This window comes from Rissa tridactyla, chromosome Z, assembly GCF_028500815.1.
Source record: "Rissa tridactyla isolate bRisTri1 chromosome Z, bRisTri1.patW.cur.20221130, whole genome shotgun sequence".
In the NCBI taxonomy this organism is placed as follows: Eukaryota; Metazoa; Chordata; class Aves; order Charadriiformes; family Laridae; genus Rissa; species Rissa tridactyla.
In genome coordinates this window covers 48,292,559-48,312,217 of record NC_071497.1, presented here as the reverse complement: position 1 = coordinate 48,312,217, position 19,659 = coordinate 48,292,559, and the positions used below count along the sequence as shown (strand labels likewise).

At 36.9% G+C, this 19,659-nt stretch overlaps 1 protein-coding gene across 2 annotated transcripts in view; it reads right to left on the bottom strand.

Annotated features, from left to right (window-relative positions):
- Positions 1-4,459: 4,459 nt before the first annotated feature.
- Positions 4,460-19,659, bottom strand: part of ALDH1A1 (aldehyde dehydrogenase 1 family member A1) — a 36,683-nt gene continuing 21,483 nt past the window's right edge. For both annotated transcript variants that reach the window (XM_054186551.1, XM_054186552.1), the window contains exons 7-14: positions 19,138-19,266; positions 16,701-16,814; positions 14,917-15,019; positions 14,185-14,369; positions 11,167-11,331; positions 9,079-9,236; positions 7,460-7,534; positions 4,460-5,101 (exon numbers count right to left, since the gene is read on the bottom strand). In XM_054186551.1, the coding sequence (XP_054042526.1) occupies positions 5,029-5,101; positions 7,460-7,534; positions 9,079-9,236; positions 11,167-11,331; positions 14,185-14,369; positions 14,917-15,019; positions 16,701-16,814; positions 19,138-19,266 (1,002 nt within the window). In that variant the 3' untranslated portion in view covers positions 4,460-5,028. The remainder of the gene's footprint in view (positions 5,102-7,459; positions 7,535-9,078; positions 9,237-11,166; positions 11,332-14,184; positions 14,370-14,916; positions 15,020-16,700; positions 16,815-19,137; positions 19,267-19,659) is intronic.

Sequence of the window (19,659 nt, the reverse complement as noted above, 5' to 3'; positions counted from 1 at the left end):
TATTGGATCTTTATGCCTGTCCAATTTTTCATGCAACAAGTGATTTATGTCCTTCTTACAAGACTATGCAGCATTTTATTTAACTGAGTCAGTTTATGTTGTGCTTCCAGATCTTTAACTTTTGTTTCCAGAGCAGTATATTCATCAAGCCACTGTTTTTCTCTCAGCATAACAAAGGTTATAATTCAGTCCTTAGGGCCTCCCACTAAGTTCACAGGGAACTATTATTCCCAAATTTGCAGAGACTCTTTTTTAGCTACTTTATTTTAAGGTGGACTTTTCCTAATAAGGATTTATTTAAATCTCACTTTTCAGTAGGGGAATAGATGGAAGAAAACAACACCAAGAGAACTGAAGCATGACTTCAATGAGAAGAGGGAGTGCAGAACGATCAGGCAGGGCAAATATGATCTGATAGCAAACGTTATGATGGAAAGGCTGGGGAAGGACACTTCATCTATTAAAGCCCTTCATGTTAACTCTTACAGAATTATGAGATCTTACAGTGAGATCTTACAGAACCTCAAAGTGATCCTCAGCTTTGCTTTCATTCCTTGTCACACTCCTAATACTTCTGCTATTAGTCCCTTCCTTTCTCCCTTTTTTTCTTGCACTTGTCTTTTCTGCATTTATCTTTTGTGTCCCAGAAGGAATATCCCACTCTCCTCCCCACAAACCCTTTTGCCTGCCAAGATCTTTCAAATTCCTCCCTAAAACCTACTTCATCAGGGAATTTTTACTCCTTATCCAAGCCAGATGCCTTTCTTGCTCTGAATATTTTTTCCATATCTTCTCTTGTCTGTCTTAAGACCTGGATAACTGGCAGTTGAGGATTATCAGTAATTTTCTTTCTTGAGAAAGAATAAGAATTCCTTACAGCTTCACTATTTTGACTGAAATAGCCTGAGGGTCCCTCTGTCCTGCTGTTGCCATTCAGCAGCTTCCCTCCTCTTAAAAAAAATAGTGTGTCAGGGGCAGGGGAGGGGCACGGATGGCCTCCATGATGGCAAGACAATGTATTTAAGGTCCCCAAGTTTCTAGGACTTTCTTTTCTACATGGTATAAAATTGCCCGAAACAGATAACTTTCAAAGAAGACTGCGAAAACATCTCCTTGATCGTACTTTCAAGAAAATTAAAGGTATGGTTTAAAAAATGTGAAGGGGGTAGAAAGGTAGTTCACCGGAAAAAGAAATAGTACCATTCAAATCTGCAGGGATTTTGCTGTAGGTTATTTACCCAGACACCCACTGTCTTGGAGAGCTATATGAGAAAGAGCACCATTTGAAACCAAACACAAAATATAAATTTAGTAATTGCTCCTGACTACGGCAGTCAGTTTTCAGGAGCTTTGAAAGGAAGTGCAACAAGCTCACTTCTCTCATTAATTTTTATTCTCTGTGAAATGCTGTTTACAACTTCACTAACATTATAAGCAATATTTGCATAGAGATCAACTATTGCTTTTCTTGTGTTTCATCCCAGTATATTTCAATGGTGCTGCTTTGGCATGTAGCAGGAGTAACATGATAGTGATTCAAGCCCAGAAAGAAAGCACCTACTTAATTACCTGTGTAATATTTGCGGAGTTTAAGTCCTCATTTGTTCCTGCACAGACTGAGTGATCACAAGCCACTGTACAGATATACAACCATGTGCAGATATAAAGTAAAGACATAGCAAAGATATTTCTACATCAGAGGGAGTCTTTAATGCTATGAACACAGTTACAAACACTCTTAATTGTGAAAGGACATTTCTTGTACACTCAGAGAGATTGTATTAATATTAATACTGTATGCATTGTGGAGAGAAATCCACTCCTGACCTTGACTCTGAGTTAGTAACCTGACAGTTGAGGAACAATGGGACTAGATGCTGAAATTTTTATGGTTTGGACACTTTTACTATGCACTATGAACTGGCGTGCTCTTGTAAGGTAAACTGTAAGGTAAACCAACTATGCAATTTATTGAGACCTTGTTTGCCTCCTTCAAACACATCTCAAGTGCTTTAGGCAAACACACACGTGTTGAATTCCTTGAGCTTACTGGATGCCAAAAGGTGTATCTCTTTACATTGGCATCTCTTGGGAACAACTTCAGTGTGTCATCAGATTAACGCAAAGCTATACTTGGCTCTGATTAAAAAGTTGGGTGTTCCACCTTGTTGAATGACTGTTTGCCTTCTTTTGCTCTTTTCTCTCTCTCTCTCAGTCTTTCTCATGAGTAATATACACATGGAAACATTATCTGAGTCAAGACTTTTGAAAAAATGCGGACTTAGAGTCACTACTAGGCGCTACATTTTAATCACATGGAAATGTTTAAACTGGCAAAACAAGACCATCACCAGCTTTCTTTTGCCTGTGAATAGGAGAAAGACTCTGTCAAACGAGTGCTGAAATAGATTTACAATATTGCTGAGAACAGTATTAAAATATTTTAAGCACTGTAAAGAAGAATACATATATGCATGCAATATACAATATATATACACAATACATATATACCATGCAATATTCTCTGATACTACTCTATCTATGTTGGCTTTTCTTTTTCATTGGGTTATACTTCGAAGTCATTCTTTACTTATGCTTGCAGTTGCAGGTAGCATAGCCTGGTAGGACTGGATTTGCAAACCTATACTGCCAAAGGACACTGTGAGGAGACGAGAACCAACCGCCCACACAGTACACATTCAGAGGGGAGTTACTTCGAACTAGTCCTAGTCTGCTTCTAAGAGCTGAATGGCTATTAGTGGTTGGATCATAACAGACAGAGGCCAAGTATGCTTATCCTGTCTTAGTGTCATCAAAAAGGCATCCACTTCTGCTCTCCTGTATCAGTCTCCCATGTGAACCAACGAATGTAAGTGGGGATGATCAGGAATATAATTTTGGAAGTGCACTCCTGATCCAAAATGAAATGCAAATGTAGGCTTACTGTCATTTGGCTTATTTATTCTCCTTTAAGATTTCTACAGCTGAGTTCAGCAAAAGCAGAATTTGGATAGTTGAGATTTATGCAGACCCGTACCTACTCTACAGACTACTTTTCAACTCTTTTTAAACATTTACTCTTTCTTTGTGTCCAGGTATTCTCTAATACTATGTTCACTACCACTTTTAGAGTCTTTCTGAGTGTTTTGCCATTCTTTTTTTTCTCTGCAACTTCTTTCTTGACGATTTTTTTTCTTTTCCCCATATTTGGCATTTATTTTGATTTCTGTGCTTTATTCTGTACACTTTCCTTTGCTGAAAAATCTCTGCTAATTATTGTCACAGTATATTTTTACTTTTGGTTCGCTCTTCCTTCGTTTCCTTCTTCTCTTATTTTGTTACTTGTTTCTTATATGGGACCAGGATCGGGTTTGTTTGACAACTATGGCTAATGAAATTATCTCAGAGGGCAAATGTATGTGATTTGGAACTGACACCTTTCAAGAACAGATAATGGAGAAGCCTCTGGAGAGATATATCTGTCATGCAAGTCTTATGTCCAGTTCTTAACTTCATGAAAAAAGTCATCCAGAGAAGAGTCATAGGTGAAAACCTGATGTGTGTTTTGTTTTAAGCAGCTTATTAAAAAATAAAATAAAATTGACAAGCAAAACTGACATCCGAAAAACCAGAACTTATTTAATTTCAGTACTGTGCAAATTCTCCATACTTGTTGCTTAAAAATTTGTGGTGTGCTATGTTCTCACTAATGGGCAGAGCTTGTAGTAAGGTAGTAAGTAAGGCTGACCCTCTCTAACAAGAGGTGAATTGTTGCTCTGGATTTGGTCCAGAGAAAATATGACCCCGTCAGTAGCAGGCTATGTAATTGTTGTACTTGTTGTCTGTAGACTACTGTCCCAGAGCTTATCTGGTGGCTGCTGATGGTGAGTGTCTGTCAGACGGTGCTGATAGCTGCGCTGGCAGAGAATTGTGGAACACTGAAGCTGCGCAGACCGAGAGACCTTAGAGGTTATGATGAGCTTGGGACACATATATCTGCAGAGGGACTTTATGAGAGTAAGCAACTCTATGAAAAAGAGAGGTTGAGGAAGAAGGATGAAGGGAAACAATGCACTAGAGGAGGAAAGAGGAGGAGGAAAACATACAAGTTACGTGCAGGAATATAAGCACAGGAAAAACAGAGCAGGTGTAGGTCACAAAGGAGATTGCCTTCCTCACCTCCCCTTCTTTTCTTTCCCTTCAATATTTCTTGCTTGTTATCTGTTAAGACTTTTTTATGTATGTATCACTACAAAGCCAAATGCAAATTGTCCAGTGTTCTGTGTGTTCATGTTTTTCCTTTTATAATACTGTCAAAGAATTAGGGAATTTGGTCTCCCTATAGTCAGTATAGCATAGTTCTGATGCTCTAAACACAGCAGAAAGACAGTAGTGCCTCTTTAAGGATATAAACCATGTGCTGGAGAGTACCCAGAGGTAAACCAGTGTAGTAAAAAAGACTAATGAAAGGAGCAATATTACGTTTTGAAAGTGGATTTTAATATTGTTTAATATTACCGAGATTACATTTGTGTAGTATGATGAACAAATTCAGTAGTCTAAGAAATATGTCTAGAATAAGTCTATTATTTTTGAAAGACACAGAAATGTATCTACCTGCTAATTACTCATAAGTGCTTTTGTTAAGGCCACAAAGAAAAGAAAATGCAAAGAAAGCTTAGAGCATTTAGTAGAACACATAAATTCAGATTCTACCTGTAGGATATATTGAAAAAAGAAGATTTTCACAGCACTACAGAGACCTTCCACTGAAAATAAAAAATACTTCTTTCTGAACAGGAATTTCGAAATTAGTTAGCTATGTACCAGACCTTAAATTTTCCTTTTCTCAGTTAGTCACATGAAAATTTTCTACATTATTCTTTATATTGTTAATATAAGCAAGTACCTCTTATACAAACAGAAAGGAAAATGGTTAATGAGTTATTTGGGATTTAAAACTTTTCAGAATTCAGATAGCCTTTTCAGATTCATTTGAAGATGCTAAATTCTGCCCCTCAAGCAGCATTATGAGTTCTTCTGTGGGATTTTGATTGTGACAGTCTTCACTTCTGTGTATTCATGAAGGCCATATTCTCCCCTAGATAAAAGAGAACCAAGAGCAATATTTATGCTAATGCTTTTTATATGAGTTATGTCCTGGATGGGATTTTTGGTGGTGGTGTGCAATTGGCCAGATGTATAACAAGCATACTGGATGTATTCGGAAGACATCTGTGAAGCTAGACTGCTGCTGGAAGCCTTTCAAAAAGCTACAACAACTGCCTACTGAAAAAATGGGAGAGAGTACAATTTCATTTCTGTGCAAAAGAATGGTGTTTAATCAATTTAGTGCATTTCTAAACTGGGTTTCTGTGCAGCAAATCAGGCACATGCTAGGTATTCACAAGCATGTTCAAGCATGTATATTTGCAAAGGCCTTCCTCTAATGTCAAGATTTTTCTCCAGAGTCAAAGAATAGATGCTTCATCTCAAGTAAATGGGGGACATACTTAATTCACTATGAATTCTCCCAGTCGGTGAAAAACACTTAAATCTTACTGACGTGTTATTAGCATGATTCCATCTTTATGTTTTACGTGGTGAGATGATGCTTGTTTGTGTGTCTAGGTGTTTGACATCTGACTCACTTGAACTATTCAGACGTAATTGATTGTTTTATAGAACAAGTGTTTGCTACAGTTCAACATTACCCAGTTCTCACTGCCATTATACTAGATACATATGTATGCAAAACAGAAACCCCTGCTCAGGATTTTTGTGCTATGGGAAAATGTTCTCTTCATTTTTGAAGAGGCATTCTGTTACTATGTGACATTCAGTAGTTTAATTCATAATGGTATTATCATTCCAAGAATTATACAGGGAATTTTATTCTGGGATTCAAGGAAGTCAGCTTAACACACTGACTTCCTGATTATTGCAGTGCAGTTGTTTCACACATATTTCTGCCTCTCCTAAAATTGATTGCCACATGTTTACAATACTTTTTTCCCATAGCAGACATCTATCTGGTGCTGATTCCTTAATTCCTTCCTTGCCTTCTGGCAGGAATACTTTTACTGGTCCACCAATTGTGATTTTGAACAAAGCATTAGGAAAAACTTCATTTGCACTTCATTTGCTTAACTCCTTCAAAATGCATTGTTACAGAGAATATTAATCTTTATGGCAGCCTATTATTGTTTTCCTGTTATTTATAGCAAATAAATCCCAAAAATATTTCTGCAAAACTCTGTAATTCAGAGTTGATGATCTCCCAGTTTTTGGCACTCAGCAAATGCAAACCAGTACTTGATAGTAATGGCCTAAATTATTGGTGGTTTTTTGTTGGTTTTTTTTTTTTTTTGTTGTTGTTTTTGTTTTTTTTTCATTTTGACATCTTCTAAAGCTCTCAGCATTGGCATAACTCTGTTTCCTTTGAAGTCAGTGGGAGATTTGCCATGAGGAGCAGATTGAGTCCAGTGATGAGCAAGCATGAAAAACCTAGTCTTTATCTCTTAAAAAAAAAATGAAGAGACGAAGAAGCTCTGAAGCACTTCATCTGCACATGTATTTTTTAATTACTTCCATTATTCATTAGAAGTACTATGCATTTGACTTAATAGAAGAGAAAGCTTACGTATTTTGATTTTTATTCATTGCTTTAAAAATAATTTATTGCTCCCAGATATATGTAATTTTTAACAAAGGACTGCCTTTGATTTATGTTCCAAAAAACCCCAGAAAACATAACTCTACATAATGTAATGAACATGTATTATATCAAATGTTTCATGATGTAACACATTACATGATTGTCTTGCTAATATGAAGATCAGGATGAATACTGGTAAGACAGGGCATGATTCAAGGTGAAACTGGACTAAACCTTTGTTTAGTTTGAAAGAATTTGATTAGCTTATAATTTTTGTATAGTCCTCCACTTCTAGTTTGGGAAAAGGCCAAAGGTCTGAAGACTACAGGGGACTATTTTTGTCATAACTTTTGAGCAAGATGGAACATCCTGTAAAAACATTGTTATTGCAAGACTTTTAAACCAAAAACTCTTGCTTAAATCAAGGATTTTGAAATGTCTTGTGTTTTCAAAAACCTAGCATTTAAAGGGGATTCCACAAACTACAGACATATATATCTTCATGCAAACGACACTTTCTGTATATATGCAAAAAATGTAAACCATAAACACAATGATCAGTTTTAGATATCAGTAGACTGAGAGCTAATTAAAACGGTCATTTTGAAAAAGTGTGTATTTTTGTTTTCTTATTTGTTTTATAGAGGAATTCTTTGCTTGACATTGTGTCTGGCAATGTGAAGCCTCTAAACGCTATATAGACTAATTTGACAAAATCTCAAACTAGAATGTTTAAAGCTGGGGTATGGAATTTTATTTTGCAGTTCCTGTGAATCTACATTTTTAAAAGTATTTACTTACATTTCTCGTCCATTTCCTGACATCTTAAATCCTCCAAATGGACACTGAGCAGACATTGCACTATAACAATTAACCCTAGAAGAACAGGAGAATTAATTTTGACAGCATAAAACAACTTTTTTTTTTTCCACTTCTGAAAAATCAGTGCTTTTCAGTTAATTGTAAAAAGCCTTTGATGTTACTTACAAACTATATCTGACTAACATATTTGCAAAAATATGTGTAGTTCAAGGTTCAGAGGAACAAAACATTACCAGAAACTATACTTATGATCAGGGTTCTAACACTCAAGGGTCTTCAAGCAGACTGACAGTCGTATCTTTCTCTGCAGTTATGATAAAATTCCTTTCTAACTAATGCACAAACTCCCAAACCAAAGATTAGTCACAGTCAAACCTTCTGCAGGTACACTTCCAATAGGTAAATTCAGAGTCACTTCAGTACATATTTAGGAAATGTTGTTGGGTTCTACTCAATGTTTGACCATATTCTGTATTGTGGTTGAGAACAAAAATACAATAATGAATAAGAAAGGAATTTCACTGTGGAATTTGTAGTATGAAGAGTTTTGGCAGAATATGCATCCTGCTCCCTAGCTGAGAAGCTCTTTTTGTCTTGCAACGTTGGCAAATCAGATATTCTCTATTTTCATATCTTATACTTTCTCCTGCTGCCAGTCTACTGGTGTTAACAAATGAGTTTCTTCTCATAGTTAGATTCCTAGACAGACCAGTAATCATGTAAGAGTAAAACCCAAAGATTACACTTCTATTTTAAGCTTTCTTCCATTTAAAGAATACCAACTCCTAAGTCAAAACAGTTAACTTATTTTTAGAAAGTGTATGTTTTTAGGTGACAGGACCTGGTCAGGAATTTGTGCTGGTTGCAAGTTCTTTCAGATAAAATGTAAATCGGACACAGGCTTTGTGTTCAAGTAAAATTGGTTGGTCTTTTTCTGATGCATTGAGATAACTGTAGGGAAATGCAGGTCTCTGTCAGTGACAATCATTAGACTCAGTCTGTTATTTCTCCAAGATTTCACTCTTGTATCTCTCAGCCTTTGCCTTTCCAGCTGCATGTAGGTTGCCTCTTTCCATCTCTGGAAACAGCTGTCCTTGTACTCGTAGCAGGTCTCCCCCACTTGTGTTTCTTTCTCTTTTTCAACCACATTTTTTCAATCTTTTCCCTCACAGGTCATTGTTCTGCCCAGGTTAATGGCCAGAGAACTTCAGATAATTAATTTTTTTACACAGTACAGAAAATTTTCCCAACAAAGTAAGTGTGTATTGGGCTATTCTCAGATCCTGAACACAAAGAAAAGTGGCACTTGTATTTCCTTCTGTCTCTTTTCCTTTTTAGCAAATCAGTTTCCTCCTTCAGACTAACTTTACAGGACAATCGTATGAAGACTTACATGAAGTCTTCATGTAAGCATTTTAAGTATGGAAAGGTGAGGGGAAGAGATACACGGGAGGATAGATTAATCTACCTCTCTAAAGATGACAAAGAATTGAATTATAAAAGTATACCACTCAAAGAAGTGTTAAAATGTCCTACAATTACTGCCATTGGCACCTGCATTTCTGAATGAAGAATTAAAAAAAAACAACATTACTTACCATACTGTTCCAGCCTGAAGAGCAGCTGCAAACGTCAGTGCTTTATCAATGTCTTTGGTAAAAACTGCTGCTGCTAAGCCATAGGTAGTATTATTTGCCCTCTTGATAACCTCATCTATAGTTTTAAACTTCATGATTTGTTGAACAGGTCCAAATATCTGTTTCAGACACATGTAAACATATGGACTAGTATAGCTTACTATAAATAATAATAATTTAGTAAAGTAAATAATTCATATTTTTAAAATTTATTTGTGTCAGATGGCCTTATTCCTAAATTCATTCAGTCAAGAGTGTATGTCTCAGAACAGAGATCTAAAAAAGATGATAAATTTGCACAAAGATGAAATTTTTTGTAGTATGGAGCAAATCAGGATAACCTATTGCAAAATGATTAACAAAACAATAAATAAATAAATAAGATGAAAACAAATAAATAAAGATGAAAAGACAACCCCTATAAAGGTAGTTAGCATGTTGCTGCAGTATGTTGCGTACCTGTACTGGTTACCAACAGACTGGTGTTTTCTTGGTAAGTTCCAGTTTTAGTGTTGAGAAGGACATTCAACTTTTCCTTCCCCTAAACTTTCTACTAGACTTTTATCTCTGCAGATAGTTGCACAACTGGGCATGTACCCCAAACGAGATAGCTAATTCTGCTCTGCATTATGGGTGTTATGTGAGGTAGTAGTCCCTCAGGCTTGGTTTTCCCACTATTCTCGCTCTGTCTTCTCAGCCAGAGGTGCCCACACACACCCACCCAGTGCAAAGGCTGTGTAGGGCAAGGGGGAATTACCACATCTAATTACTTCCATTCCCATAGATCGTGAGATTTTCACTGGATTTTCCTAGAAAATGTTTAGTGCTAGTTTCTAACCAGGGATTGATTTACGTAGATCAAAAAAAACCATCGAACATTCCCTCACTGTCCAAACTGTGAGTTTCAGAACCTGGATATTCTTTTAGTTGCCTTGGCTCTCTGGGGTTTCATTATTCAATGCACTTAAAATAGTGTGAGAAATGCAGTTCTTGTACCGCTGACATGAAGGAAACATACATCTGTGAAGAAACATACCTCTGTGCAGTTTCCTACCAGCCTCCTAGACCAACGGAAACAATCAGAATTATTTCTCATACAGCTGTCTCCTGTTTTACAGCTCTGTTCCATTCACAATTAACTCTAGATGCTCTGGTGTTCATTTTAACTCAGAATGTTGGCTCTTGCTGAATATACTAGATATGTTCAGCAGACTGCATCAGCAGTATCGCTGGCTACATAAAGCAACACCTTGATTGGTAACAATTTTGTAGGAGCTTTCTAGTATGTTTAATGGACACCAATTGCAGCACAATTGCAGCAGTTACTAATCAAGATGAATGTAAAAAAAAGAAAACAAAGCACAGAGAAGAGGTCATGACTGGACTTTGAGGCTATGTTTACTGAACTGTTTTTCTCAATGGCACAGCAACTCTGCAGTCCGAACTCTCATTCCTTTCAGATGATCACCGCTGCCTGGGCACTGCCACCGTAGTTGCGTCAGTAAAAGCTCTTTCAACGCTATGTAGACACTTCTGCAAACTGCTCTAGGTTAAACTCTGCTTTGCTGTAATTACCACCAAAAAAAGCCTGTGGAAGCACAATCTATTTTCTCTCGTTGCAAAATAGCTGCTTGGTGTATGTTGTGTTCAAACCCCAACTTAAGTGGCTCCTTAGGCAATGCAAAGAGTTCATAAGCTGTGCCTTCAAGGTCTGCTTCTCTGTTAAAGGTTACTGTGACTCTGATATGTGAGACATGGGCAGTATGGAGTGACGTAAACAGTCTGGACCTCAGCATTTCTTATCTAGTGCCAGCTTAAACCAGAGCCTTTATTGGCAGGCCAGCTTCATGCTCCTCTCCCCCACCTCCACTGAGTTGGTGAAACAGGCATCAGAACCCAAGAAAAGCATTTTAAACACCACCAGAATGGAACGACAGATTTAATGAGAGCATTTTTATGTAGCCACTTGACCTTATAAATGGATATTTTGTACAGACATTTAAACAGACAATCTCCAGTGAGAGTACAGACTGCCAAGAATTTATTTACCTCTTCTTTGGCGATGCGCATATCATCTGTAACATTAGAAAAAACTGTGGGCTGGATGAAGTAACCTTTGTCTCCCCACGGACCTCCTCCACATTCCAGTTTGGCTCCTTCCTTTTTCCCACTCTCAATTAGCTCCAGGATTTTTTTAAACTGCTCCTTATCAATCTAAATGAAAAGATCACAGGGATGAAACAGCATACACTGATAACAATTGGTCTTCTAACTCATTAACCAAAACCTAACAATGTTCCCGCTTTGTTCAATTGCATGTATTGAAGTGGAACAGCTGGAGACTGCTGCAATTATTCTTGTCACTAACTTCTCAAAACTTTACGGGTTTTTCTCAAATGGAGCAGTAATCAGAAATTTTGACGTAGGAGAACCAGCTGTAGAGGGACTGATACCCTGTTTTTCTTTGGTAAAAAAAGAAAAAAAATCTATAAAATGAATGTCTTTTATACTTCTCTGTGTACTCTTGCCAACTGCAAATGGTTCATCAAAATAAAAATTCTGCAAAAATAACAGGAGGGTTTGGTCTAGGCAGCAAGACCCTTCTGTACTTCACTAGGAAAACGTGTTTATGGTGGCAGTACAATAGGGGCTTATATTTCTCTAACCCCTTCCAGTTTTCAGTGACAAAGTGGATAAAAGAGGGCTAGAAACAGATCAGACATAGTTTCTTCTCCTCCCTTTCCAAATCATTCAATCACCACTTCAGACCTGAAGGGAAAGTGTGCACAAGATAACATTTATGTCAAGAAAAACTCAATGATAAAGCTTGTTTGGTATAGACCTCTGACACCCTCTTGTTTTGTTGGTATTTTTTTTCATGTGTTTAATCTTCATTATTCTTTCCTTCACTCTTTCAGAGTTAAGCCCTTCTGGCACTGGCTTATAAAGATACTGAGATTACTTCTAGAGGGACTCTTGCAGAGAAGCTTCCTCTCTGTGATCATACTTACCAGTCAGCAAAGTAGGTGTGTGTCTTGGTGTGTATCTTATTCTCTTATTCATGCAGTAATAAGGTCGCATTTCAGTTTAAGCAACAAGTATTACCACGGTCATAGGACACAACAGTATTTTCAAAGGTTCTGGGGAATCCTGGGTGCGTATTAGACTAAACAGCTATTCAGCTAAAGCTGTGATAAAGGCTTATATTTATAAGGACATGAATTTATAAGGATATTTATAAGGAGGTGATTTTTAGTTCTCTGTGCTTCCCTTGTCATTTTGCTTTCAAACAATTGCTTCACTGCATGCTGAAGACATAAAATTTCTGCTACCCTGGTGGCCAAATATCTCTTGTACATAAACATCTTGAAGAGAAGACAAGTTTTAGATGATACAGATCACGTTGCTGTCAGTCATTCCTTTGTTATTCTCATCATCATTATTTTTCTTAATAACGTGTGAATTAGTGTATATATGATCTTTTGCATTACAGTAGGGCTTTTGGCTCTTCTTTGGTGCCCACTGTGCAAAGCATTACCCAAACTTGCTGCCTGAGGCAGGTGCTGTCCCAGAGGGCCCGTGAACTGAAGGACAAATACAGCTGTCAAGGAGTCTTCTATGATAAGAGAGCACAGTGAATATGCCTGATACAGGCTATAATTTTTTCTTTCTAGAAAGAATTAGTCAAAGCACAAGGAATTTGAAGACCAAGAGAGATATTTAACACAATTACCACAAAAAAAATGAACCTAAACTGCGTAGTTACAATTTTCCATTAAATAGGACCATACCACTTCTAAAAGGAGAATCTTTGCTAATCTATAAAAAAGTTCAGATTTCTGCTAAAGCTTGCTTAGAAGAAAAATAGGTCAAGAAAGGCAAATGATGAGACTGGAGGAGAAAAGAGTCTTCATGCTCTGTCAAATATTTTCAGTAATGCTTTTTTTCCACAAGTTTAACCTTCTCTTTTTTTTTTTAAGTAAAAGATTTGTTTTTTTTTTAAATAAAAATTTACTTTCATTTCTCATTTAGATTGTTAGCATGACTTTCAAACTCAGTAAAGCCACAATAACAAGAGAGTGTATTCCTGTTAGTTTTGTATTAGCTGTTCACCAGACACCTGGAGTTTACTTGTTTCAATCTTCCAGTGCTCTGGAAGGACTTATTTTGTCTTACTCAGGTGAACATTAACTTATTAGCAAAACACATTGCAGGATACCAAAATAGCATCCTTAGTATTTTAAAGTTCTCCAACGCTTGTGTGGCTTGGAATGCAGTTTTGCAATTTACTTGGTGTCTTTGATTGTATAAAGTGACTGTGATAACGAATGAAGAACTTGTTATGTTATCAAATGTGTGGGAGTTGCTTTGTCTGCGGCTTTTACTTTGTGACAATGAAATATGTGCATAACAGCTCTGCCAAGAAAGTGTACATCTTGTAGTACAAGCTGATATGGAAATAAGACTCTAGGTGAAAACTAATTTAGCAATGCTCTAATGTGATCCACTGAATCCACAGCATTGTGATAGCAATGTTTTTCAATGTTGCATTTTAGCATTCGTTTAACAGGGAAGCTGTTGGCATAAACTTTACACATAAGCGGGAAAAAGTACAAAATGATGCATTTTGATTGAGTAATGTTCTAAAACAGAGAGCAGCATAATGAACACTAACACCTTGAAAAAGGAGAAAAGACACTATCAAATTGTATTTCCCCAAGCTACTCACTTACAGTGGCACTGTTTGAATATAATGTTAGTAATCTTTGACGTGGATGATCATACTAGCACTTTTACAGCTGTTGCATTGGAGCTTTCTCAAAGCATTTCAATTCTACGTAGTTGTTTCTATTCCATAATAAAAGGAAATAGAAAAGAGAAAGAAATCTCACCCTTAGGCTTATGATAGTGGCACAAACAACCATCACTCCAGTTTCTTCCTGCTGGTCCTGCAGACTAACCACTAGACAACTGTACTTAGCCTTGACACTAATGCAACAGGTTTAGAAGTACATTAAACTGTGATGTCATGTCACAATTATGTTGGAAAGGCATAACATTACTTACTTGAGGGCCTTGCTGTACACCAGGCAACAGAGGATTCCCAAGAGTATACTTCTTTGCTCGTTCAATGCTCCGGCGAACAAACTCCTCATAAATAGGCTCTTCCACAAAAATCCTAGATCCTGCTATACAACACTGTCCTTGGTGGTAGAACAGACCAATATGTGCAAATTCCACAGCGCTGTCCACTGCAAAGAAATGCAGAGTTCATCAGATCATAAACTTGAATGGTCACATCATAAATTCTTTACAGACCTTTGCCACTCCATTACATTTCCCCTTTTAGCACTTTTTATTTTTATGGCCCTTTAAAACACAGATACTCATTCATTTACTTATATCCAAAACTACTCTTATCAAAAGCAGCATGGTACATCTGGACAAACAAACATTCAGCTGCTCTATGTGAAACATAGATTCAATATTATTTGCTCTATCAGCAGTACCAAGAGGAGTACTCGGCTAGAAAATTAATAAACCTGTACAAGATCCATCTAGCTGCTTTTGGTCTGCATTCATGTTTCGGTAGGATGATCATTAATTACAGTAAAGGTTCATATCCATTCAGGAGCTAATAATTTTTGGTGGCAATCTAACTTAAAACTATAGCATGACCAGAAAACCTTAAAAATTACTCCTTCATTAAACAAATACAAATTATTTATTGACAAAGAAAAGAAAAAGAACATGGGATTTGCAAAAGGAGTAGGTTTATATAATAAAAATGCTACTAACAGTCTGCATCCGCAAATATAATGTTAGGACTTTTTCCTCCAAGTTCCAATGTAACTCTCTTCAGATTGCTCTTCCCTGCTGCTTCTTTAATCAGTTTGCCAACCTAAAAGGTAGGGAGAAGACAGCTTCATCTCATAAAGTTTATTATGACCTCAATAACACTTCTCTGAGTTCCTCAAAAGTGAAAATCAGTTCACAGCTGTCTACTATTCCAGTACCTGTAGAAGTGAAAAATAAATTTTAAAAAATAATAGTTTGAAAAGAGGAGCCCGGGTGCAGATGACTTGCAGTCCACAAACCAGGAATGCTTTCTAGAAGAGTTTCCCTCTGGACACGCTCATGTTAACTGCCAAAGACATCTGGTGCTTTTTTTGGTTACCACCACTCTACTTAGTTGTGTCTGTAATCTAAAGTAGGCATTGATTCCTGCTCTGCCAGTGACTCCCATTAGGTTGAAAATCCTCTGTTTTATACATTGAAAAGACCTTTGATGCACAAAGTGTATGAGAGAAAAAGTAGATATCTACACTGTCTGCATGGCCAACTCTTCCTTATTCCAGTTTCTCCCATAGGAGAAAAAAGAAGAGGAAACGGACACTGTAAGGCAGAATCTCTGTCCTTCTTCTTTCCATTGATGGCATAATTAAAGGAACTACTTAATATGAATTGTTCTGGAAAAACTGTGAAGGGAAAACATGCTGGTGATCCTTGCGTCTTTCATCTGTAACTGTTCATGTGTAGCAACCATTGTATGTCTTCCTTCCTCTGCCAGCCTTCCTGCCTTCATTTCTTGCTGTTAAATTACACTGTCAGAAGAGGACTGTCACCAAAGTCTATGAATACACCCTCTGGTCCACCTGCCTTTAGAGGAACATGGGGCATTGAGAATTGTAGTTGTTACTGTTCATTTGGTAACATCTGTGGGATATTTCTCAGATGTTTGGGTTTTGGGTTGTTTTCCTTTCCCATTACTTTAAAGTTAAAGGTTTCTAAGAGTAAACATAGCTTTTGTACTCAGTGCCTACTGGTCCTTGACATGAGACAGTGATACTTATCTTTGGAGTGTACATCCAAGAAGCTAAGAGACCAGTTGTCAGGTCTTCCATGTAGCATGAATGCAGAGAGATAATATAATGTACTGCATTAATGGTATAGCTATATAATGCCTGTATGGAGAAATTTTCAATTGTATCACTCACACTTCTTCAGAGTGAAGGTTAGGGAAAATTATCAGTGACTTTCCTTTTAATTATTAAAGTGATAAATATTCAAATACCCTTATAAGACCACACAGATGATCATCAGTGTCATTCAAATACCAAAAAGCCAACACCTCTTCTAAGTGTGTGCAGAACCGGGAATGAAATTTCTAAATTACCCTCCTACCATCCTGTTGTTATTAAAATTCAAGAGAATGGAGCACAGCCTGTTTCACTTTTTGCATTTTTTAAATAATTATTCTTAAAAAAAGAAGCAAACATAAAGTTATGAAAACATTTTCTTTTTAAAGGACAAGACTTAAAATAGCTTTGGTATACTAGAACCTATTGTATCTCATGGTGTGCCTTTGTTTGAAGGGCTTTCCTGCAATACAAACATTGTTTAAATATGTACAAAGTTAATAATAACCAACAAATCATTAAACAGACTTTGTTTAACAAACCAGAAGCCAAAAGAAAGAAAGAAGTTAAAATAGTTACATAGAACCAGTTAGACATTAAATCATTACTGGGAATCAGAGGGGCACAGTTCCTGCTTATATTTTCTTGCATTCATTATAGTACCTCTGTAGAGCCTGTGAAAGCTACTTTATCTACATCCATGTGGTGAGAAATTGCTGCTCCAGCGGTGGGTCCAAAGCCTGGCACAATGTTCACTACTCCAGGTGGAAATCCTGCCTGAATTGGAAGAGAGAACCCTGTAAATTTGGGGAAGGATAATGACTAAAAGAATATGTCATATAGTCTTCCCTTTTCAGTTCTCCAGCCATCTTTTCCCATACAGTTATTCTCAGCCTTAATACCCCAAATGTGTTCATTCTCACATGATTTATGCCCTCTTTCCCTCACCTATATTTAGGCTATTAACTGGCTCTTTTTTTTTAAAAACAAAACAACAAAAAAAGAACATTCCATTTTAGTTCTTTTTCAGTACCATTGATAAGGAATGAATTTGGGTTTTTTTCCCCCAGTCAGATGTGTAAAGAAAAAGATTGCTTAATTTCATGCCTGCTTCAGTAAAGCTATTTGAATCATCCTGTGTGCTTACTGACTTCTGCTCACTAACCCTTACACTAGCTGGAATTTAATTCATGATCTGCTGATTTAGACTGAAATTCTATTAAGAAAAATGATGGAAATAATACTTCAAACTCAAAGTCTTTGCTTCTTCCTCTGGAGGTGGGTTGAAAGTAGAGTGGGCAACATGGGAGTTGACAGCACAAAAGACGTAGATCAGCTACCAAGCATGAAAAACCTGGCTACCTGAGACATGCACATTTCCGTTATCTTGAAAATTTTCTATTTAAAGAGGTTTTTCCTGTAGGCCAAATCAAACCTATTGTTTCCCACCAATTCTGTGTTAGTTATGTTCCGTTCATAGGCAAAATAAGTTATTTTCTTCCAACAGCTTGTCAGGCAAACTTCCACGGATGTGTGAAGTGTGACTGGATTTCCTGCTGGCTTATGAAACAGCTGTGGGATCTCAATGGCACTTACAAAGCAGTGCAAGCACAGAATTAAAAGACCAAAAAGATGCATCTCCTGTATTATCACTTAAATGAGTCTCTTTTTAGCATTAAACAGGACTTTGGAATTGCAAAGGTTTCATTTTCATTTGGAAAATAGGGAATTTCAGCTGGTGAGTTACAGCTCCTAAACCTCATGTCCTGCATTATGGACACCAGATAATTACTTTTGTTTGAGCAACTTTGGTTCCTGACAGGTTCATGCTCAGATATGCACCATCAATACTTTTTATGCTCATTTCATATTGTACGTTAAAATCTACCCAGGAACCGGTGAGATAATGAGGTTGCTTCAATTTGCTTAGCATTCTGTTTCATACTTAATTTGTAGAGAAAAATAAGAAGAATACAGGACTAATTCACACTGTTACTCTTGGCATTTAATTTCCATGTCTGTATTAGAAGTTATTCTCTACATATTAGCAAAGGAGCCTTGTAAGGACTTTTAATAAGGATAATGAGGATTACCAAAAGCGACTATATAGTTCTTTTTTCAGACAAATATATTTTCTGATATTTATTGTTAAAAATTAATAGAGACCATATCTCATATTTTTTTAAAGAAATTCCTCCTCCCCAATATTATCTAATAGCATTTACTGTGTGATGCAATAGCAGCAGGACTTGGCTCCTTCCTGATACTCACTTAGTTTCTGTGAAATATTAACACATATCGAGTCTGTATGCTTTGCTGAATCATTGTTTTGAAGCAGAATAATAAAATGTGCTAAGTCATTTCCATTAACACTCTGCAAGATTACTGTGCTGGTGATTATTGACATCTGCGCCAACTCTTCAAACATGTTAGATTACATTTGTTGATTTCATTGTGAAGCAAGTTAGCTAAACTATTTAACTGTTCTTTGGGTATTTGCTGGGCTGGGCACAATAGTCAACGTAACTTTGGAGACATTGGAGAAACTACCACGCTCCTTGTGTTCAATAAAGTATATTCTCCCAGTTTCTGTGCAAAGAGAGTTCACAAATTTGGCAGCAGACACCAGTTCAATTTTACAGCTCCCTGTTAACAAAAAAGCCAGGTGGATGAAAGGTTTGTTCAATTAAAGAACAATAATAATTAGCTGTACAAACAGGTCCTTTTCTGTGATAACTATGTTAATATAGTAATTGCCATCCAACTCGAAGTACTTTGCTCTTGAGTCCTTGTTTGCTTTTGACTTTGAAAGGTACTGTGCTTTTGTAATACAAATATGTTTGCCAAGGAATGAAGTTTACTAAATTGCTATTGTGGGGTTTTTTTTTGGTGTATGGACTAGGCTGAAAGATATGCATGCTTTTGCCCTGGATTTGCTTCACTGGTTTACAGTAAGTTAAGTTCCATAGTACAAGGCTAGACATGCAATGAGAGGTACTTGCAGAGGACAGTCTGGCTTATATTACCTCTGTGGCACTTCAGCTGCACTGTACTCTTACATTTCTGAGAAGGGCAAAATACACTGCTGTTGCTGACTTACCTCTTTAATTAAGGATCCCATGTAAAGGGCAGTGAGTGGAGTTTGTTCTGCTGGTTTGACAACCACTGTGTTTCCACAACAAAGGGCAGGGGCGATCTTCCAGATGAACATAACCAATGGAAAGTTCCACTGAAAGACAGACGAGAAGGTGTATCCTATTTCTAATACATCACCAAAATGCCTTTGCTTTTTCTATGATAATAGCACAAATTGTGAACTGGGTGGTTGAACTCTTTGTTGAACTCTTTTCAGAATGAAGATATTTTGAAAAAGCAACTGGCAAGCCGTGTTATACAAAGACCAGTGATTTTGGTGTATGTGAGTCCAGGGGATTCAAGGTTTTAGTTAAAAGCTCAAGAGACAATAAGTGTACTCCTCTAACAAAGCCTTACAGAAAGTTGGTGGATTAGTGGTGAAATTGGGAGTTTTGCTATCTTAAATGATCACATCCATCATCAATTCAGTTTTCTAAGGGAGACAAGGTAATAACGTGTAACGCTGCCCCTGCTCTCTTCCCTGGAG